Source organism: Astatotilapia calliptera, chromosome 3 (assembly GCF_900246225.1).
Source record: "Astatotilapia calliptera chromosome 3, fAstCal1.2, whole genome shotgun sequence".
NCBI classification, from domain to species: Eukaryota; Metazoa; Chordata; class Actinopteri; order Cichliformes; family Cichlidae; genus Astatotilapia; species Astatotilapia calliptera.
Window position 1 is genome coordinate 12,223,907 of NC_039304.1, and position 23,266 is coordinate 12,247,172.

The 23,266-nt window shown below is 39.4% G+C and overlaps 1 protein-coding gene and 1 long non-coding RNA gene across 2 annotated transcripts; one reads left to right on the forward strand and one right to left on the reverse strand.

The window, feature by feature from the left end:
• Positions 1-1,462: 1,462 nt before the first annotated feature.
• On the forward strand, positions 1,463-5,506 carry LOC113018636 (serine/threonine-protein kinase/endoribonuclease IRE1-like). The gene is made up of 6 exons (XM_026161827.1): positions 1,463-2,812; positions 2,898-3,061; positions 3,143-3,363; positions 3,614-3,743; positions 3,815-3,912; positions 4,091-5,506. The coding sequence occupies exons 1-6, from the start codon at positions 1,504-1,506 to the stop codon at positions 4,338-4,340; spliced, it is 2,172 nt and encodes a 723-aa protein (XP_026017612.1). The 5' UTR covers positions 1,463-1,503; the 3' UTR covers positions 4,341-5,506.
• A 17,011-nt stretch (positions 5,507-22,517) lies between these two features.
• LOC113013481 (uncharacterized) lies at positions 22,518-23,057 on the reverse strand. The gene is made up of 3 exons (XR_003270836.1): positions 22,917-23,057; positions 22,749-22,796; positions 22,518-22,580 (listed from the first exon to the last, which is right to left on the reverse strand). It is a non-coding gene; the product is annotated as an uncharacterized LOC113013481 (long non-coding RNA).
• Positions 23,058-23,266: the final 209 nt, after the last annotated feature.

Sequence of the window (23,266 nt, forward strand, 5' to 3'; positions counted from 1 at the left end):
AATAATTAGCCTACAAATCCTGACATGCACTCAACCCCTCCCACTCCCAGTCTAACAGGTTTGCTGTATGTGTTGTACAAATGGGAGGAGCCAGAAGATACCTGAGATCTTGACCTAAATGTAACAGCCCTACTTTACGTCGACACTGTAAGTTCATTTCCTTACAATCCTCTGATAGTTGTTTTTTAGGGGAAGGTATTTTTTTAGCCTTTATTGAGAAAAGACAAAAAACTGGGAGAGAGAAAGCAGGGGGCAGACATGCAGTAAAAGGCCTAGGGGAGGATTTGTTTCCGGGCAATAGCATGTGGGTCACATGCTCAGTCAGGTCGGCTGTACCGGTGCCCATAACAAGAGTTTCTTATATATATATAACAGTATTGTAAAATAATCTCTGCTTGCTTAACGAAAGCACTGATCCCACAGTGAGTGTTGGGTTGTAATTTGATCCCATTTGAAATCCTTGGGTTGGGTTATGTTTGTTTGCCTTGTTCAACAAGGAAGTGGCATGGCAACCTTTGTCTAAGATATCTTTATTAAGAATATGCTTTAGTATCTTAGGATGAGATTAAGAACAAGTGTAAATTGTATCCAAATACAAATGCACTATATTATATTGTAATATAACATTACGTGGGCTGCTGCCCTCACGATCCAGCCCGTATAAGCAGAAGAAGATGGATGGATAATATTACGTTCATTATTTGTGTCCAAATCTGTTGCTGTCTATTCCAAGTTGATATGTTTTCACAGACTTTTGTTTAGGTTTTTGACACCATTTCACAAACTGCTGTTAAAATAAAACAAACCGAGATGCTTTTCGTAAGTTTAAAGCAGGACCAAATTCAGTATCTCTTTGCTAATATTAAATCTTTCTCTCTTCCACAGGCAAGCAAAGAAATGAATTTTCAGTTTCAAGTGACATTCCCCCAACCAACAGACACACATCCTGTAGTACGGTATATATTTAAAAATAACAGCAAAAAGCTCAAGAAGTTACTGAGGCACAATGACATTAATGGACTTTACCCTTCTAGAGAGTGGAGTCAATGCATAACGCCGTTGATTGCTGCTGTTGTAAAACACAACAGATATTTATGTACTTATCTTTTGAAAAAGGGTGCAGACCCAAATATACCTTCTCAGTGTGGCTGGACACCTTTGGATTATGTCTCACTTTCCAAAGCTCCACTTTTTTTTGTGGAGAAACTTCTAGAAGCAAAAGCTGATCCAAATGGATGCTCTAGTTTCATGCCACTACTTACTGCTGCCAACAATGACAGAGAAGATGTCGTAAACATGCTCCTCTCTGCTGGTGCATTGGTAGCACTCTTACCTATAACTCATCCTGAGCATTCAATTCAAAACAGAAGATTATCTGAGATGATTCATAAAATTGCATCCAAAGGAAATGAACTCTGCTCCAAAATCAAATATTTTTTGGATGCTACAATTGCTATTCCTGAAAAAACACCTGAAGAAGTGTTCAGAAATGTTAACAGTCAGATGCTGTTGGAAAATCCTCAGAACCATATAACCATGATTGAACTTCTCTTTACTGTTACAGGGCGAGATGCAGATAAATACTGCCAGGCGTGTATTAAATGGCTAAAGGAAACTGGAAATGTGAATACTTACATTGCAGGTGCAGCCAGTCGTTTTCCAAACATCCCTAAGACACATGTAAAGCTGGCAGTTAAAAGTTTAAATGCAGTTTTCTGCACAATGGATGACATAACAAATGAGCATGCAGTAGCTATAATTCCACAACTACTGAAACAGCTTGACTCACAAGACAGTGGTGTTCGTGAATCAGTGCTGCAAACACTGTATGTAATAACACAGAAAACAAAAGGCACACAGGACTGGGACTTAGACTTTTTTGAGAAGTTATGCAGAACAGTCGCCCCTTTTGTAAATGAGAAGCGCCCGACTAAGATCAGGGTCTATACATACGGTATATTGGCAAACCTACGGTTAATCGAACAGGCAGCTAACATTTTTACATCAGTGGGTGTAACTTCAGTGCCCGAGGACATACTGACATCAGCTGATATGAAAATGAATGAAAAGCTGAAAGAGGTGCTGAGAAGTCTGAAAGAATATCTGAGCAAACCAAACTCAGAATGTGAGGGAAATGCAGCATCGTCTGTGGCCAAGAAGAAAAAGAAAAGGAAAAAGAAAAAGAAGGAAAAGACACAAAAGCAAGAAGACCCAAATGCTGAAGTTTCCACTGCAGCAACTGATCCAACAACAAAAGTTCCTGTTGTAGAATCAACTTCAAATGTGAAGCCTTTTGACTACAGCACCATTGAAAAATCTGAAAAACGAAACTGGCTTTCAGTCAGCAACAGGTGGAAGGACAAACTGGAGATGCTTGCTGGCTCAGATGACAGTACAATATCCAGAATCAGAAGCATTATTTATGTGAATGATGCAGAATTCAGAATAGCAAAGGGAAGTGATGGTACTGAAGTCTTCTTGGGGCTGAGAGAGGACGGCACAGAAGTTGCCATTAAGAGAATGTCTAAAAGCAACTATGACGAGCTGAAGAACGAAGAAGTAATTCTACGACATCCAGAACTCGATCATCCTTATATCGTACGATATGTTGATGCTGCAGAGGACGAGAACTTTGGATATCTTTGTCTGCAACTTTGTGAATACACCCTGGAAGAATATATCAAGAATGATGACCATGACCCAGTGATGTTAAAGAAACTTGTCAAACAAGTTCTTGAAAGTTTAAAGGTGCTTCACTGTCAAAATCCTAAAATTCTCCACCGAGATCTCAAACCCCAGAACGTTTTGATTGGTGAGACATGTTTGAAATTCAAGACAAAAACATTTTAATTTATGATTACCAGATGTGATTTTATTTCACATAATTCTTTCTGCAGATGTTACTGGGAGGGCAAGATTAGCTGATTTTGGCATAAGCAGACGCTTACTCAAAGGCCAAACAACTTTACGTACACGCAGTGCAGGAACCAAATGCTGGATGGCCCGAGAGACTTTAGCAGAAGAATCTGTGATATCATACAAGTCAAGCACAGACATCCAGGTAAAGTCTGAACACAAACTTGATTAACTGAAAAATGGCTTGGTAATCATACCGAAACTGATAATATGTGTTGTTATTAAGGTGGCAGGCATGCTGGTTTATTATATCCTCTCTGGAGGCCACCATCCATTTGGCAAATCCTTTGAATGCGAGTCCAACATTTACTATGGGAAGTACAGTTTGGATCACATTCAAGATGTGGTGGCAAAGGATCTCATCGAGTGGATGATCAACAAAGAGCCAAAGTACAGACCCAAAGTAGAAGAATGCTTAAACCATCCCTTCTTCTGGACTTCTGAAAAGTGAGGGAATTATTGACAATTAATAAAAAACATATTTTTAAATTCTTGATTTCTGCCTGTCAAAGAGGGATACAGATGTTCATGTTAGAACAAACTGATCAACCTAGTTAAGCATTAATGCTAAAATGTTCTGCTAATGCTAAATCCTTTTATTACATACTTCTCCTTAAAATTTTATATGCTCAATGCAGTTTTTTTGTATTTATTTATTATTATTTTTTGTATTTGTTTTTAATAATTTCCTTTCCAGGAAAACTGAATACTTGAGAAAGATCGGTAACAGAGACGACGTCGCAAACTATAGAAAGGCTGAACAGGAGCTGATTGATTCTGTAGAAAAATGTGCCGTGGACGGATCCTTTAAGCAGTGGAAGAATAAGGTGACTGTAACATCAAATATCAAATGTCTAGATTCCTAAAATCAGCTTCATAACCAATGTTTTTGTTGCAGTTTCCACAAGAGCATGTTCAGAAATTGGAAGGTAAAAAGCCCTACACTGAAAACACGTTGGGATTACTGCGCTTTATACGCAATCTCCATGAGCATTAGTGAGTTAAACTAATTTACAAGTGACTCTATCTGTCTATCTGTCTATCTATCTATCTATCTATCTATCTATCTATCTATCTATCTATCTATCTATCTATCTATCTATCTATCTATCTATCAACCAACCAACCAACCAACCAACCAACCAACCAGTAATAAAACCTTCCTTGTTCACAGTCCCAAGGAAGCAGCCCAAATTGATGTTCTGGCATTGTTTCCTGGTCTCTTTGGGAGTATTTACACATTTGCAAAAAACCAAGGCTGGAATTTAGAGACACCATTAAAGGAAATGTTTCAAAGAGAAGACAGCGAGGATATTAGCACAGTTTTGATTATGCCATCTAAAAGCACGGAGGAGTCCCTGGGTGTCCCCGTTCAAGAGTCTCAAACCAGTGAAGTCAAAGTTGTCAGCAGCCATAAAAAATAAAATAATAACTGCAAGTAGAGCAAGTGTGCCTCCTGCTGCTCTGTTAGTTCTTAAGGCATCACGACAGAAGACACTGATCTGCTGTGGTGATCCACATGTTTGCACGTAGTTGCTGTTCCTCACACAGCCCTACATTTTACCAGCACTAATAATGCACCAACTTGAAGTTAGATTTGTGCCTTCATGGAGCCACGACCAAGACCCTGAGACTGAACCAGCTAAATGGATTTTAGACATGGTGTATGATTTATACTGTCTTGTGTAAAACAAGTGCCTGATGTTTTTAAAAAAAGTAGTTATTGATTTTTAAAAGTATGAAAGAAATAGATTAGAATTACTATTTTTCGAGTCTCTTTATTTTAATTTTGTTTTTGTGAGGTTGTGTACTGTATTTACACACAGTTATGCTACTTTTAGGTTGTAGTTTCTAATTCATTCATACATTCATTAAGAAACACAAGAAGAAACAATGAGGTGCACTTAAAGAGTGGAACTTGGTAAGATTGGTAGCAAACAGAGATCTAGCTCTAGAAAAAATACCATTATATTTTTATTCAGTTAATCTTCATTGTAATGTTAATGTAGCCAGGTGGAAGGTCGATATTATGGGACATGCCACTGGATGGCGCTGTTTCTTTGGGGGTAATGCACTGTATGTATTTGAGTTCACACTTGTATTATACTATCTCTGTGGGTAAGAGGGAAAATGTACCTTGTTAACTGTTTAATCTTGGCTCTGTATCTTAGCAGGAGAAGCCATGTTTGTTTTATTTCTGTATGCGTTTATATCAGACACAAAATGATGCTAGACGTCCTTGAGTTCCAGATATAGAGACATTTTTGATTTCTTCCACAAATACAAAAGTAATAAACGAGCAGAAGTTTACACTATTATAGTTTTAAATACTTCCATTTCTGATCGCAGCCTTTCACAGATTATAAACAGAATAAATACGTTGGACATGCCTTTTGCTTTGTGGAAATTACCTCGAGCCTATGACAGATTCAAACTGTACAAACATGTATGTCACATAGTAATTGAAAAAATCTTTGTACTTAATATTAAGAGCCACAAGTGGCTTTAGTAAATATTAAGAGTTTGAGATTTTAACCATGCAGGGGTTTTTTTTTCTAGTGAATGGTACTGCAAATCTGCAAAACATATACATTACACATATTTAAGAAACATGATTTCGTATTTTGTTTCTCGTCATGTTTTCTAAAGCAAAATACAAAGTAAACAGTAGATTGATTCTTTCTGTGTAAAATCTGTAAAACTGACTGTAGGACGTGTCCCTTCATGGTTTTTTTTGTTGAATTTTAAATCTTTTCACCACAATACAAAGTAAAAGTAAAGCCTAGCTTTCTTTTGTTTTAGCTATTTTTCTCTTTAAAGGTCTGAGAACTAAAATATAAACTACACTTTAAGTTTTATTATTATTATTATCATTATAATTTAACCTCCTAAAATCCGAACTCTTCCACAGCATGCATTTTTAATTTCTCTTTGATATTTGGGCATCTTGGGACCTGATGAATGTAAAAACAAAGAATTACCAGATTATATTTTTTACCCAATTTTTGTTTCTAAGAAAAATGAGAGCCACATATGAGGATATTCATTTAAAATTGTGATAGAACAGTTGCAGTATAATGTCCTTGTAAGTGGATATCAGGCCCTTGTAGAGCAAGATTTAGTATTTTGGTCTAATTAACCCAAAATGTGATGTCCACATATGTGGACGCCAGGTCCTAGGAGGTTAATTGTAATTTTTTCTTCTTTCTTATTATTCCATAACAGTGTGCGATAAAAGGTAATTACAGACTTTATGCCTGTGGTAGGACTTGACTTAAGCGGTCAAAGAAGTGCAGGAGACTGATGCTGTCCAGTGTAGCAAGTGATTTATTCACCATTTTGTGACCCAAACAATATTTACAAAGAAACAAATAAGAAACTCAACTCTATAATTAACTCAGTTCAAATAAACAAAACTGAACTTAAATCAACGGAAATTAAGGTCAAACTGCACACAGCTACACTGACCTGAATCTTTTTCTTGAAACACCTGAGTTCTGCTTAAATAGTCCACTTAACCAAACAATTTCTCCTCTGGACTATTCCATTCAGTAGGTAGGTAAGATGAACATGATTATATTCAAACCTCTACTACTCCTCTTTACTGGCAACATAAACTCTGTGGTGTAATCAGTACATATTACAACAATAAATCTATTCATAAACCCTCTAAAATCAACTTTATTAAATTATAAGAGTTCTTCCCCTCCCGCACTTGGTCTCTTCCTGTGACCTCAGATGAACCCAGAAGCTATAAAGCAGGAAGTAAAACTACATTTCCTCCTTTTGTTTCTGGAAGACAGGTAGGTAAGGTAAGTTCTAAACAATACAAATTAACAGTTGAAATAAAGAACATGTTAACTTAACAAACTTGTAGGGATTGATTTAAACCAAGATGTTATATTATATAATCTGTAAAAGTGCAAAACATAAACAAACCCGGGATAGTAGATGTTTGCCTGTTGCAGATTACATGTGAAATATGGTTAAATCAAAACAAGAACGTTAACTAAGAATATAGACAAATGGTCTTCTCACCCACTTTGTCACACTCCCCCCTCTTATGACCGTTACTCCTCTGAGTCACGGGACAGGAAATCAGCAATGACATTCTTATGTCCGGGTCTATACTGGACCTGGAAACGAAAAGGCTGGAGAGATAAATACCATCTTGTTATCCTGGCATTAGTGTCTTTCATATTATGAATCCATTGCATCAGTCTCAATGATCAGTCTCAAGAACAAACTCTTTCCCAACGTGATAATATCTTTTTGGTGTCTAGAGCCCATTTGATCGCCAATGCTTCCTTTTCAATGGTCGAATACCTCATTTCCCTTGGAAAAAGTTTTCGGCTGATGTTCTGGACAGGCAACTGCTGCCCTTCCTCTCCTTGCAGTAAAACAGTTCCCAGACCCACCTCAGAGGCATCCGTTTGTACTGTAAAGGGAAGGTTAAAATCTGGACACTGCAAAACAGGTTTCTGACACAGTCTTTCAAATCATTAAATGCATTCTCACCATCTTTCGTCCACCTGATCTTTGTAGGACTAGATTTTCTTGTCATGTCATTCAATAAAGCTGCTCTTGATGAAAAATTTGGAATTAGTCGACGGTACCAACCCATCCATCCATCCATCCATCCATCCATCCATCCATCCATCCATCCATCTTCATCCACTTTATCCGGGGCCGGGTCGCGGGGGCAGCAGCCTAAGCAAAGAGGCCCAGACCTCCCTCTCCCTAGCCACCTCCTCCAGCTTATCCGGGGGAATACCAAGGCGTTCCCAGGCCAGCCCAGAGATATAATCTCTCCAGCGTGTCCTGGGTCTGCCCCGGGGCCTCCTCCCGGTGGGACATGCCTGGAACACCTCACCCAGGAGGCGCCCAGGGGGCATCCTTGTCAGATGCCCGAACCACCTCAGCTGGCTCCTTTCGATGTGGAGCAGCAGCTGCTCTACTCTGAGCCCCTCCCGGATGGCCGAACTTCTCACCCTATCTCTAAGGGAGAGGCCAGCCACCCTTCGGAGGAAGCTCATTTCCGCCACTTGTATCCGCGATCTCGTTCTTTCGGTCACTACCCACAGCTCGTGGCCATAGGTGAGGGTAGGGACGTAGATCGACCGGTAAATTGAGAGCTTCGCTTTTACACTCAGCTCCCTCTTCACCACGACGGACCGGTGCAGCGTCCGCATTACTGCAGCTGCAGCCCCAATCTGTCTGTCGATCTCCGGCTCCCTTCTCCCATCACTCGCGAACAAGACCCCGAGATACTTGAACTTCTCCACTTGGGGCAGGAACTCATCCCCGACCCGGAGTGGGCACTCCACCCTTTTCCGGCTGAGAACCATGGCCTCAGATTTGGAGGTGCTGATCCTCATTCCCGCTGCTTCACACTCGGCTGCGAACCGTTCCAGTGCGAGCTGGAGGCCCTCACCCGATGAAGCCAGCAGAACCACATCATCTGCAAAAATCAGAGATGAGATTCTGAGGCCACCAAAGCGAAAGCCCTCCGCCACTTGGCTGCGCCTAGAAATTCTGTCCATAAAAATTATGAACAGAACCGGAGACAAAGGGCAGCCCTGGCGGAGCCCATCACCCACCGGGAACGAGTCCGACTTATTGCCGGCAATGCGAACCAAGCTCTTGCAACGGTTGTATAGGGATCGAATGGCCCGTAGCAATGGGCCAGACACCCCATATTCCCGCAACACCTCCCACAGGACACCCCAAAGGACATGGTCGAATGCCTTCTCCAAGTCCACAAAACACATGTAGACTGGTTGGGCAAACTCCCATGCACCCTCAAGTATCCTGGAGAGGATAAAGAGCTGGTCCAGTGTTCCGCGACCAGGACGAAAACCGCATTGTTCCTCCTGTATCCGAGGTTCGACTAACGGACGAACTCTCCTTTCCAGCACCCTGGCATAGACTTTCCCAGGGAGGCTGAGGAGTGTGATCCCCCTGTAGTTGGAACACACCCTCCGGTCCCCCTTCTTAACCACCCCGGTCTGCCAGTCCACAGGTACTGCCCCTGATCTCCACGCAACATTGCAGAGGCGTGTCAACCAGGACAACCTCCTGCGGGTGGTGGGCCTGCGGGAGGATGGGCCCATGTCTCCTCTTCGGGCTGGACTATGGACCATGGACTAAGGCCCGGCCACCAGACGCTCGCCCTCGGGCACCCTCCCCGGGCCTGGCTCCAGGGCGGGGCCCCGGTAACCCTATCCCGGGCAGGGTAAACTGTTCCCTCGGTGTCCTTTTCATAAGGGTCTTATGAATCGCTCTTTGTCTGGTCCCTCACCCAGGGCCAGTTTGCCATGGGAGACACTACCAGGGGGCAAAAGCCCCCAGACAACATAGCCCCTGGGATCCCTGGGACACACAAACCCCTCCACCACGATAAGGTAGCGATTCAAAGAGGGGTTAGCGGTACCAACCCACTAATCCCAAAAATGATCTCAACCTTTTCTTTGTGTTTGGCAAGAGTGCTGCAGCAACTGCATCCACTTTTCCCACCTGAGGGCGAATGCCTCCACCCCCTATTACATAACCCAGGTACTGCACCTTGGGCTTGGCGATGTGACATTTCTTGGCATTTATGACAAGTCTAGCATTTGTGATACGTCGAAACACATCAGCAAGATGTTTCAGATGATCTTCCCATGTACCACTATAAACAACAATGTCATCAATGTATGCAGCTGCATATTGTTCTGCACCCTTTCACACTCGATCCACCAACCTTTGGAATGTAGCTGGTGCTCCATGCAAACCAAAGGTCATCACTGTGAATCTAAACAGTCCACTTGGCACTCTGAATGTTGTTAAGTCCTTAGATGAGTCTGTCAAGGGAACCTGCCAATAACCTTTACAGAGGTCAAGGGTAGTCAGAAACTTAGCACTTCCCAAACGATCAATTAGTTCATCAACCCTCGGCATTGGATAAAGATCAAAAGCAGACACAGAATTTAACTTAGAAAAGTTTACACAAAATCTAAGCTTAGGATGTCTGTGAAGGTTCTCAGTCATCCAGGTCATCGTAGTCAAAGGAGCTTGCAAAGAAAAGCGTTACTTGAAGACGTTTCACCTCTCATCCGAGAAGCTTCTTCAGTTCTAAGGTCAAATGGTGGAGAGTCCCAGATATAAACCTAGTGGGAGTAACCCCCCACAGAGGGACAAAAGGACCCCCTGATGATCCTCTAATCGCCTGAGCCAAGGTGTGAAACTGGGTGTGGGTCCCAATCAGCCAGAGTTTCGGGTGAGTTCATTGTGAAACCTGGCCCCACCTTATCATGCGAATTCCTGAGATCAGATGGCCCAGGATGTGAGTGGGCGTTAAGGCATCTGGGAAAGGATCTCAAAACTGGATTATAGATGGCAGAGAGTTGGTGTGGTAAACCCCCGCCTCTGTTCAAAGATGGTCGCTCACAGTGGACATAGATGGCTTTTTTCACTCCTCTTTCAAACCATCTGTCCTCTCTGTCCAAAATGTGAACATTGGCATCCTCGAAAGAGTGTCCTTTATCCTTAAGATGCAGATGGACTGCTGAGTCTTGTCTTGTCACCTCCACAGGACCCACCCTCCCACCCTTCTATTTCCTCAAGAATTTAATAATAAACACAATTGGCTGCATTTTAAATGTGTCTGATCAATGTCTTCATTCAAGAATGAATTGTCTTTGTTACGGAGTCATGTGTATTTTGTGTTTTCCTCGGGCTGGTGATCCTCACAGTTGTTCAGCCAAGAATTCCAGATTAGCAGCAATAACTTCAATTCATCAACATTTGCAAGCATTTCTTTATACACAGCATTTCAGTCAGGTCGAGGTCTGGCCCTTCCAAACAAGCCATACTTGTTTGGTCTTTTTCTAATTAAACTGTCACGAATGTTAACATTTAACATGCTGTCTGAGGCCTGTAGAGGCTCATTGCCTCATTGGCTAATGCACAAGTTTAATTCAAGGTAAGCAGAGTTTTATTGTCAACCCAACAACATGCACTCAAGCATACAGTGCGACGAAATATCATCGTCCTGGATCAAAGGTGCAAACTGTAAAAATAAAATGGGAAAATTCAAATATACATACATTCTTACAACTATTCAGAAATAAGATAATCTAAGAGTAAGTACAACAGTATTGTACTTGAATACAGAGAGAGTAAGAATTGAAAACAATGAGAATAAATAAATACAATAGTACACAGAATAAATACAATAGACAGAGTCGATCAGTACAATACAGGGTAGTGCAAGAATTGGTTGTGAAAGGAGAGTATTATGTAGTCCAAGAAGTGTGTGGAGAAGAGAGTTCAGTGCGGAGGAGGGAACCATGGTGTTCAGGAGCCAAACTGCTTTGGGGGAAAATGCTATTGCACAATCTTGCCGACCTGCTCCTGATGACGCAGAGTCGTCTTCTGGATTGAGGGGTGGTAAGCAGTTGGTGGAAAAGGTGATGCGGGTCAGCTATGATGCTTGTGGCTTTCCCAGTGCAGCGTGAGGTGTAAATAGCGGGTTAGGATGCTCTGTATGGTACCTCTGTAGAAGGTGTTAAAGATGGGTTTGGGGATGTGCACCTTCTTCAGTCGCCTCTTGAAATGCAGTCGCTGCTGAGCTCTTTTTGTTACTGATTTGGTGTTGCTGGTCCAGGACAGGTCCAGGGGCGGATCTAGAGAAATTTTTCCAGGCTGGCATGGAAATCAAATGGGGAGGCAGAATCTGGTAGTCTTTTTTAAAACACATATGCAGGTGTTACATATGGTTAATATGCAGTAAGTATACACATGTTTCATATAAATATGGTCTATAACTTAATTATTTTCTATAGCCCACAATTAAATATTTCAGTTACATTAAAAAATTTGAATTTTTATTTTATGTACTGTATAATAAATAAATATGTACCCAATAAGTATAAAATCCAGAAAGCTACACAACATTGGGCAAACTTAAGTCTAACTAAATCCTAGTAATATTTATGTTTTCTCTTTACTATAAAAACCACAGACATGTTTAGTAAATTATTTTTCATAACTTGAAATGCAAATATAAGTGGTAATTTTTTTAAATTAAAATTAAACAAAAATTTTGTAAATAATAATGTTATATACAACTATTCATCTAAAAATGCAGGCAATGCACCGGCGTTGTTTTTTTTGTAAAGCCATTTAAAAATACTGCTTAATTAAAGTGAGAGAACAATCAGGTGTCACAATAAGACGCCCCACAAATTATTTGTGCCAGTAAAAAAAAAAAAAAGAAAAGAAAAAAAAATGTCAACCACAAGACAGAGAAGAACATCACAGGGAGAAACCCTGCAGGCCTGACAGCAGGTGTATCGCTCATTCTGTTTTCCACCTGGAGACAGTGTTCACACTGCATCCTCACGCTGCTGCAGGATTGCTCTCCCCCCGCTTCAGGACACCTACACCAGGAGATGCCGGACTAGAGCAGCGCAGATACTGAAGGACCCGTCCCATCCTGGCAACATCATCCATAAGTGACTGAGACAGGACTCTCTTCCAGACACTCTAAACCCACCAGCACAATGTACATTTCAAATTCCTTTAATTTTAAATATGTTTATATTTTCTATTCTGTAAAATAGTCAGATTGTCTATTCTTATTTAATTCACTTAATGTACAGAATTCACCTGCTCGCTGCATACATGCTACTACTGCACATTCACCTAATGTATATATTATATATATAATGTTCTTCCTATATACCCCCCCCCCCCCCAAATAAAGAACCTTGCACCTTGAACCTTGAACCTCACTGATACACAAAACAAAACGACTACACAACACACTAACCAACACACCAACTGTACGCTAAACGTCACAAATCTCGAACATCTCAAAACTCTCACTCGATCACTCGCTCTGTCTCGCTGCCGTTTACATCACCTGGGCTGAGGCAGTCCAAAAATCCCACTTTGTTCAATCAAGTGTTTTTCGGATATTCTGCCACCCCAACCATTTGATATAAAGGAAACTCTCCCTGGTGTGACACCAGTTTATTTTTTTTATTTTTTATTTTTTTCCTCTGCCTGTCCCATTTGGTTCTTTAGCCATCAGAATTGTTGTCTGAAGACCAACAAGGATACCCAATGGATTTACTTTGCCAAATGGATCATCGTGGCATTGCCGTATTGGTCCATTTGGTCGATCTTTGTTTTTATTATTTATTATATTTTATTTTCAGATGTTACAGACGGGACAGACATGAGTGAGGGATAGGAAAGGGAGAAAGAAAGAGGAAGGAAAGGAAAAACAGAAGGGGAGAGGGACAGTGAGAAAGGGGGGGAGAAAAAAAATAAAAATCTCCTGGATCACCTGTTGAGAGAAAAATAGAAAACAAGCAAAAAAAACAAAGCAACATACTAAACACAACACCATCGCATTAATCTAGCTAAGTGTAAACAGCAGTAAATACTAAATATTCAATGTTGTTGTGCAGCACGCAGGACAGATGTGCTTCGAAGTAGCAGCCAAGAAAGGTGTAATTTGGGGTGTGACACCAGTCTAATGTTTCATTGTATAACAATGTTTGTAATCAGAGTATGTTTCTGACCTCACTTTCACATCTTTAGGTTTTCAATGAAGTATTCAAAGCAGCCAATAATACAGGCACATCTGCGAAGAACATCTCAATAACAAACAGGAAAGAAAGGGAAATACAGCAAAAATACTTAATCAGTTCTAAATTCATTGAACTAAGATTAAGTGATAGATAGCTCTTCTCTATACAGTGATATTTGTTCCTGTGTAAGGGACACTCCAAGCTTTGACCTGCCAGCATCTTTGCTTTAGTGAGAAAAAGAACCCATGTTGTTCATCAAAGGGAGTGAAGCAGCCAGCACATTTGATTTCTGGTAATTAGACGTTGTAAACTAAAACTTGAGAGAACAACAGAAGCTCATATAACCCATCGTAAATACGGAAAAATTCCAAAAGTTAATGAGGTCCTAATTACTGGCAGTGTTTACATGTATGTGCAAATAATCCTATTGTTATTATTATATAAAGAGATTTTATCAAAGATGAATTCACCAGCTGTCCAGCTTGTAATGTAAATAAGGAACAGGAGAGATAAGATGAACAGAACAAGCTGACACAAGCTCGCTCTCTTGTTCTGGTGCTTCTGTCATCACTGTTAGAATTAAAACAATCTATCAGGTTTAAACAACAACATGTCAGGGAAATAAATAAGGAACTCACACACACACACACACACACACACACACACACACACACACACACACACACACACACACACACACACACACACACACACACACACACACACACACACACACACACACACTTTTTAATCTTTGCAACCATCATACTTTACTCATCTTACCTGTTTTGTTTATAGAGGAAGAACCGTTGTGCTGAACTGATCAAGAATGACAACATGATGAGGCGGTGTGTTTGAAATGCTCTCTATACTCTGTTGTCCTTTCACTTTCTTTCAGCTTTCATTTTCACTAAAGTCTTTTTATGGATCACTTTATAGGAATAGGGGCCCACTGGTTATTTTTGTGAGTGAAAGCACTCAATAAACCACAAAAAATCATATTGTAAGGTTTCTTAATATCACTTTAGTAAGACTTCCCAATAACCATCATAAATGAATTGTAAATTATAGCACACTGTTGAAAAGAAATAGGAACTCCTAATTGTTACTACAGGGATATGAATCTGAGGAGCACTGCTTACAAAAGTACCACTAGTGAGCATGTTTGATGTTCATGTCTCTGACAAAACTATATGAAAAGTATTCTATGAGGATGGCATGAAGTCCATCAGTGTGTTCACAGACCAGTGACCAGCAGTGAGAACACCTGAACCTGCTGTTATCTTTGAAGAGAAAGGCACAAAAAGCAGGTCTGACAAGTTTTGGATCCCATCTTTGATGCAACCATCTGTTTGGTATCATATTTGTGAAAGTAATTAGGAGGAACTGAGTGATTGCGCTACAAAAATCTGCACGCTACTCTTATCTGAATCTTATTCCACTAACTTCTTCAAGTATGTTTTAAAACAAACAAAGATAACAACATGAATGTGTACAAAACATAGTACTATTGTATTGTGCACGTTAAATTATGCATCTAATGTCAGTGTCACTGATTATTTATATAATATGAAAGGGAGCAAATAATATACCGTACACAGTGTTTTTATAGCATGTCATGCAGAATTACACTTTTTTTTTTACTCTTTGTAGTTTTGCCTCACTGCACCACAACAGTTAACTAAACAATCAAGATCTGAAGTGCAGAATATTACTTTAATTCAGCTGAAGTATTGCAGTAACTGTTAATTACAGCAGTCTTTACACATAGTCAACCAGTTTCAGCAGCTCACTAACAATAAGTTTTGTTGACTCTTAGTTGAAGTACATAATGTTTGTACATTATTGTATATTTTATGTCTACTTATATGAGTTTTTGTAACAGAAATATTAATCATTTTTACATCATATATATTTATAATGGCAAATGGCCTGTATTTGTATAGCGCTTTACTTAGTCCCCAAAGTGCTTTAAACTAGTCATCCACCCATTCACACACTGGTGATGGCAAGCTACATTGTAGCCACAGCCACCCTGGGGCGCACTGACAGAGGCGAGGCTGCCGGACACTGGCGCCAACAGGCCCTCTGACCACCAACAGTAGGCAACGGGTGAAGTGTCTTGCGCAAGGACACAACGACCGAGACTGTCAGAGCCGGGGCTCGAACCGGCAACCTTCCGATTACAAGAAAGAAACTGCCAACTCTTGAGCCACGATCGCCCCGTAATAACAGAGCAGCTAATAGAACTATAACAATTATTATTACGATCATATGAAATTTTAATTTATTAGTAAATATTTGTTTATGAATTTTGCTAGTTTTCTTTTCCAGGATGTCCAGGATTTTCCAGGATTTACAAGTCAAATAAGATGTGGTGTTTTTTTGTGGTCTGTAATGTGATTGAGTATAACACTGCACTAAACTCACCTTTTAACACCAGTATAAAGCATCCACACACAAACGCACACACACACTAGAGAACAATCAGCAACTGCTTCTGTCTTTAATTACAAATGTCACAATTTGCAGAAACACCAGTTTTAATACCAGTAATACCAGTTTTATCATTAACAACTGTCAGATTTAATATGATTTCCAAAGAGACAAAAATCTCAGTTTAGTGTTTTGTGTTTGCATTAAACCTGATTTAACAAACACAATGAAAAAGTGTGACAAAACGATTCTTGTCAGAGTTTACAAGTCAAGTGTTCAGTTAGCTTTGATTTAGAAGCAGCACAGTATGAAAGAGAAGTTTTTCACATACAGAACATTTAATACCAGAGACAGACGCTGACTAACATGCTACAGTTCATCTTTATTATTTTCTAGTTGTGTTAGTGTTGCCATCACACTGCGTAGTTTGTCTTCATTGTCATTGATTTCTGCAGCTGTTGTCTCAAAGTACTTATTCATGTACTCCTTGCTGGCTCCAATGAAAGTCTTTAGGTCATCCATTAAATCCAACACTGGTGTAAGCAGTGATGGAAAAATTTTCATTGACTTTATAAGTTCGAACATAGGATCCATGAGACGTTTAACATCATCAAGAATAACTGGAACATAGGCTCTGTCTAAATTATTTTCAGCCTGGAAGACAAAAATAAACCAAATTAATGTAACAAAATATACAAAAATAAGTAACTATGTGCAAAAAGACTTGTATAATGGAAAATTATGTTTGGTTTTAGTTGTTATAGCAATACATATTTTTCTGTTAGCAGTCTGTCAATATCCATGTCCACAACATCGTTGACAGACTCACCTTCCTTCTTGCTATTTCCTTTTGTAAAGTTTCAACGTTTCTCTTCAGCTCCTCCTGCAAAACCAGAAAGAACGTCAACAAACACGCGCGTGAAACATGTAACTGACAAAATGAGCATTTCAAAAGTAAAGAGGAAAGCTTAACCATTAATCGGTCTGTAAAAGTGTTTAATTAGAAATTAAATTCTCTATTAAAACAACAACAAAAAAAGAAAATTAATAACCAGTTTACCAGTTCGTCCTTGTTTATCAGTGCACTTGAAAGATGGAGCACACACAGCAGAGTCAAAATCCTAACTATGCCTTCGGTAGTTGTGACACCACTCATGGTCAACTGTGCCGCTGCCATCAAAGTTTCTGAAACACATGAGAAAGTATCAATAAGGATTTAAGGAAATAAAGATTTGTAAAGAAATGTACAAAGAGAACTTTCTAAGTTTAAGTAGAGATGTTGCATGAAAATCTGCCTGCAATATTTCTTAATGCTACAATGTTGCTGTTCTTACCTGCCAGTGAAAAACGAACTGATGAATGCTGACAGGAAGGACTGACACACAAACTCACACACAGAGTGGCCCCTCCTCTATGACACGGCTCAGCTGTGGGTGTGTCAAAGCACCTCTTTCATTTGAATTCCAAAAAGTCACGTTCTGCATTACATGAAAATATCAGCTTCTTTTACATGAACTACTGTGACCTTGAAAGACCTTCCACAGTGAACAAAACGAAACAGAAACTTGCAGAAATATTCAGAATATGCATGTGCGTGCATGGATTTATACTAGCTGTCTGCCATCCTGTAACAGATAGCTTGTATTGTCATAGTCATAGTTACGCACATAATTCCTTCATTTTCTGTTTCATCACTAGGGATGGGTATCGAAAACCGGTTCTTGTTGAAAACCGGTTCCCACTGTTTCAATTCCTTGGAATCGTTTGCCATTTTTGCAAACGATTCCCTTATCGATTCCAGTCGCCCCGAATGACGTCACCACGTTGCGGAGCGTCATTTACCTGGCAGGAAACACGGCGCCTAAGCAGCTCAAACGCTCAAAAGTTTGGTTATACTTTACGAGAACGGATGACAACAGGGCAACTTGCAATACTTGCAAAGTAGATATTTCATTTAAGGGAGGAAACACTACGACTATGCAAAAGCATTTGCTCACAAAACACGCGATGACCTTAAATGAATGTCGTGTTTTTAATTCCGCCAACCCAGCAGCAGCGGTAACGTTTGTACGTCCTCTCCCGTTAATGCGGCAGGTAAATAATCAACTAACAGTGCATATTATGTTAGCGCGATCTGCCTTATTACAAAACCTGCCATTACTGTGCATTTAGGCGACCATGATGAGAGAGACAGACAGAGTCTGGCTCAGATGCTGGCAGTTCTCGCTGCAGTCTACCGGTAGCGTCTCCTTTCAGGCCAGGATAGACGAATGTCACAGAGCAGTGACTAAGTTTGTGGTAAAAGGTTTGCACCCATTTGCCACAGCAGACGCCCCCGATTTTTGGTAAGTGAATGTGTTTAATTGTAGGCAGGGACATTACTGGATATTCTTGTGTAATTGCTACAGAATAATTTATGTTATACTTTGTTATACTACAGAAGAATATTTATTTTCTTATTTTACATTTACAATTTTTTTTCCTGGGGACCCTGTGACACCCCATGGAAGAGCCGAAGGCTGTGGATCTCTTAAGATCTCACTGCTGGGTTTGTTACTCTTAAATTTCTATCTTGTTCAAAGAGAAGATATAAAACAAAGTTCTAAGCTAATCGACTTTTGTGTTCTCCTTTTTTAAAAAGAATCGATAAGAGAATCGATAAAGAATCGAATCTTTAAACAGAATCGAAATATCAATACCCATCTCTATTCATCACTGTGAAAAGGCCTCAAACACCTAGTTAAAAATGTTATAAATTAAAAATTGGTCTAATACAGACAACTTCTATTTCAGTATAAACTGACACGTCAGTGGTTTAACATTTGTATCTGTGAGTGTATGTTCAGACGTTCGGACTGCAGACATTACAGCATGTTTTGATCTCATTAAAAGATCTGTCTTAAAATGATTGGTGCAAATACTTCAAATTGTTTTAGGGACAAACAGCTACAATAAATACAGTTTGAATATATGTCTCTGGTATCATAGCATATTCATAGCCTTTTCCTTTTTTGTTTTCTTTAGGTCACGAGCAGTTGTCCAAGCATTTCACTACATATCGTACTGTGTATGACTGTGTATGTGACAAATAAAATTTGAATTTGAATACTCACCAATACTAATGGGCCTTTGCATTGAGAATCGGAGACAACTGCTTTCCACAGGGAGAGTATCAGACATAAGGAAGGATAACTCTTTATTGTATTCGCACAATCATATTTTGTACAATTGTACAACAAAATTGGCACTAAGCACAACTAAACTAAACACAACACAACGCAGTAAAGTGGATTTTTAAAAATTCCTAAGAAAGCTATGAGCAAAAAAGGTATTGGCTTAATAAATGAAACAATGCACAATATTGCCCCAGAAAGTCCAAGGAGGTAGCCAATCAGGTCAACTGTTAGTATTGATGAGGGCTATTGCTCTTGTTGTAAAATCTGTACTTGAGTTTGTTTGTCCGCGACCTCAGCAGCCTGAATATCCTGCCAGAGTGCAGCAGCTTAACCACTCGGTGTCCTGGGTGTGAGAAATCTTGTAGCTATCTTGAGACAGCGAGTGCTGTACAGGTCCTTCACGGAGGGAAGAGGATGTCTGATGATTTTTTGAGCCATATTAATGACCCTTTGATGTGGCTTTTTGTGTGCCATGCTGCAGCTGGAGAACCACACAGAGTTGCAGGATGTCAGCATGCGTTTAATGGAGCAACGGTAGAAGATGATCAGTCTGTAAATCTGTAAAATATGAAAATTATGTGTCAGATTTGAGGTCGTTTCGGGAGTACATCCAGGAATCATTTTCCTACTTAAATGTGAAAATAAACAAATATTCAATCTGTTGGTGAAGCATGAAAGAAATAAAGTGATTCTTTACATGTTTGTGTAAAGTAGCTGGAAGTCATGTGACTTCAGACACAGTAAATTTGGGCAAATATAAATTTAAACATCCAATTCTAACATATAATTCTGGTGGTGACATATTCAAATAAGTTCTACTTACATATAGTTGTTTGAACTGATGCTCTCTGAATCTGCAGATGTTTGGAAATGGGTTCAAGAGACTTACCCAACTTTTGTAAATCTAAAATTCTCCTTCTTACATCTTTACTGGGTTTCTTTGACTTTATGATTGTTATAAGCACTGTTCAATCTGATTACTGTTGTCAAAGAAAGTTTCTTTATGCTGGCGAGGAGAAACTACTACATGAGGTCAATCATGACCACTAACAAGAAATTATAAGACCTTGGCTTCGTCTAGTTAAACCCCATCACAGCGTAATGGAATCTCAACAGTGATAAGAATTTGGACAGGAACCCCCAGATAAAGGTGGAGGTTTGGACCAGCGTGTGGTGAAGTTGGGGAGGGGGTGGGTTACATAAATGGGAGTCTAAAAGGCAGAATAACACAGAGATTTAAAGCTCCCAGAGTGAAGGCTGGTTGCCTCAGAGAAGTTGAGCAAGAAGCTGATTAGAACAGAGCAGTAATGTCAGCATTGAGTTTGACAAACATGATATAACATGTGGACAGCATCAGAAACAATGTAATTGTCATGACCCTGTGCCTTCTCAGCTGACTCTGTCATGACGACTCCAGCCCCTGGTTCAGACACCTGCAAGCAATCGTCTCATCACCACGCTCACTTCTCAAGGCGGCTGCTGAGAACGCTTCTTCGCTGGATTATTGTGTAACACTCGTCAGTGTCATTGCAAGTCTGAGCTTTTCCACGAGTTACTTGTGTGCCCACGCAACTTACCTGCACCTGGTGTCTGTGTGTAAATAAATTGTGAAGGTTTAGAGACGGTCTGCCTCCGAGTCTCTCCTAAGCCTGACAGTAATATTATATCAAAACTCATCCAGTTAGTGCATCTACCTTTATATTCAAATTTAGCTGTAATGTTTAGACAGAAGTGCTAACCAGTTTTAAAATTATTGAAATGCAAAAGAAGTTATTTTACACACTAGAAGGAGAAAGCAGACTCAGTGTCATGTGTGGGCTGTGTGCAGGCTGGAGTGGTGGTAAGGAGGACCCAAAAGTACTAATTAACAAAAACAGAAAACTGGCTAAACTGGGAATACAGAAACTAAACTGGCAAGAAGATGGAGATCACAACACAAACAAAGGAGAACTCAGGGCCTAAATACACAGAGGGAGCAATCAGGGAATGGGAAACACAGCTGGGACAAATCAGGGCTAACGAGACAAGGGAAGCAAAACCAGATACATTAACATGAGACATGGAGTTTCAAAGTAAAACAGGAAACATAACATGGAGACGTGGACTTGACACGGGGACACAGCAGACGGGAAAAGAGCAACTACACAGAACAGAAACCAGAAGGCAGAACTCTGACAAAGAAACCAAAAGACTAGAAATGATAAATAATCTCAAAATCAAAGTTCAATAATAATGTAAACTCAAAACTCTGGGTCAATGACGAAGGTCTAACACTCAGCTCTCATCTGTGAGTTTGTGTATCTGAATAAGACCCCAGCTTACAAATCCAACAACTTCTTAAAGTTGCACTTTATATGTTTAAAACTAAAACTTAACTCTGAAGTAAAAGAAAATGTAAAGTTAATGCTACTTTTTAATTAAATGTACAAATGAAACTGAAAAGTTAGATTTTGTTGTACACAAAGAAAATGATGACACGGTGGAGAAGTTTCCTTGAATCGTATCTGTTTGATTTAAAACAGTGTAACAAAATGACACTGTGGGGCTGTACAAAGGTAAAATAGCAGGGAAGTGAGTAAATAAATAGATAAAAATAAAAGGAAGAAATACATTAATTATCCAAATACTTAGAAAAAACATTATGACTGCCACATCTCTGTTGTAAGTGGGCAGGATGGTACAGTTTCTACAAGCAGCATCAGCTCTGATTTCTTGTTTTTACTTTAGGGTTTGACAAAGAAAACTCAAGAACATTTTTTCACATGATACATTTATTTAGATAACATACAAATGTATAATGTTTAAACATATAATTGATTAACAGTAATGAATCACTGATCAATATCAGGAAAGCAAAAGACATTCTCTGTTTACTACAACATTGTGCCAAATTAATTTAATGTTCTCTATTTTTGCAGCAAACTCATCTTCTTGTATATGAAAGTTCTCACATTCTTCAACATGTGCGAACAGATGTTAACGATTGGGCTATCGGGCGATAATCTCTTCACCATTTCCAGCTGACGAGTGCTTTGGTCATACATTTCCTCAAAACCTGATGTTGCTATTCTGTACATATATTTTGCCTGAATGAGAAAAATAAAAGTTTTAGCAGAATCACTAAATCAAATCACTAATTATCTGATAACTAAAGGTATGCTGATGTTATTGGAGTCTTTTGTTAGAATTAAACACTTTCTCAGCCAAAATGTGAGTAACTTGGAGACTGACTAACTCACCTTTAGCCTTTGTTCTTCTTGTATTGCTTTCTGCAGGGTTTCCTTGAATAGTTTCTGAAAATTTCCCAGAAAGAAGGAGAGCATAGTGAGTGTGACAGCCGGTTGAAGAATACATTGAAAACCACAAAGGTTAAGGAAACATTAGCATTTACCAGTGGCTCCTTCTTATTCAGTGAACTTGAGAGATCAAACAGTTTTGTGATTGTTTCCTTTCTATATTTGTCTTCTGCCTGATGGGGAAAAAGTAGCACATTTAAATTTACTAGATTATTCTGCATCCTGTACACTGCAGTTACTATACTCTCAGTATATCACTATAGACAGTTCAATGTAAAATGCACTCATTAAGTAAATACACAGCAGATTTTACAAACTAACTTGGAGCCTAAGCAACCCACCTTCCAACTTTCTGCGTCTTTTATCGCTGTTTTCATCTGCTCAAGCATCTATAGTCCATTTCAAATAAAGAAAAAAATGACAGCAGTTAATGAGCTTGTAATTGTACATGTACACAGAAGTGTGTAATTGTTGTATCATAAAAGGGAAATCAGAAAGAATGAGATCACCAGTTGGCCCTGAGGATACAGGGAACTTGCGACTGAAACGAGACACAGCAGAGAGAAGATGAGAAATAAGCCTCTGGCACCGGCTGGTCCCCGGGTTCTGGAAAAGGCTGCTGCTGCCATCGCTTGTAAAAGTGGACCAAGTGCTCAGCTTGAGAAAAAGTTGAGAAAACAGAGAAATTTGGAGTAAATAAGGAACAATTGTGCTAATTAAAATTTTTTATTACATATATACGTATATATATATATATATATATATATATATATATATATATATATATATATATATATATATATATATATATATATATATACACACACATATAGATATATATATATGTCTTCTTACCTGC

Bases quoted from the DNA above. Each gene is read 5' to 3' on its own strand.
- LOC113018636 (XM_026161827.1), top strand. From the start codon at position 1,504: ATGCTGTTGGAAAATCCTCAGAACCATATAACCATGATTGAACTTCTC. The intron at 3,364-3,613 runs GTGAGGGAATTA...TTTCCTTTCCAG, and splicing joins TTCTTCTGGACTTCTGAAAA to GAAAACTGAATACTTGAGAA. The intron at 3,744-3,814 runs GTGACTGTAACA...TTTTTGTTGCAG, and splicing joins TTAAGCAGTGGAAGAATAAG to TTTCCACAAGAGCATGTTCA.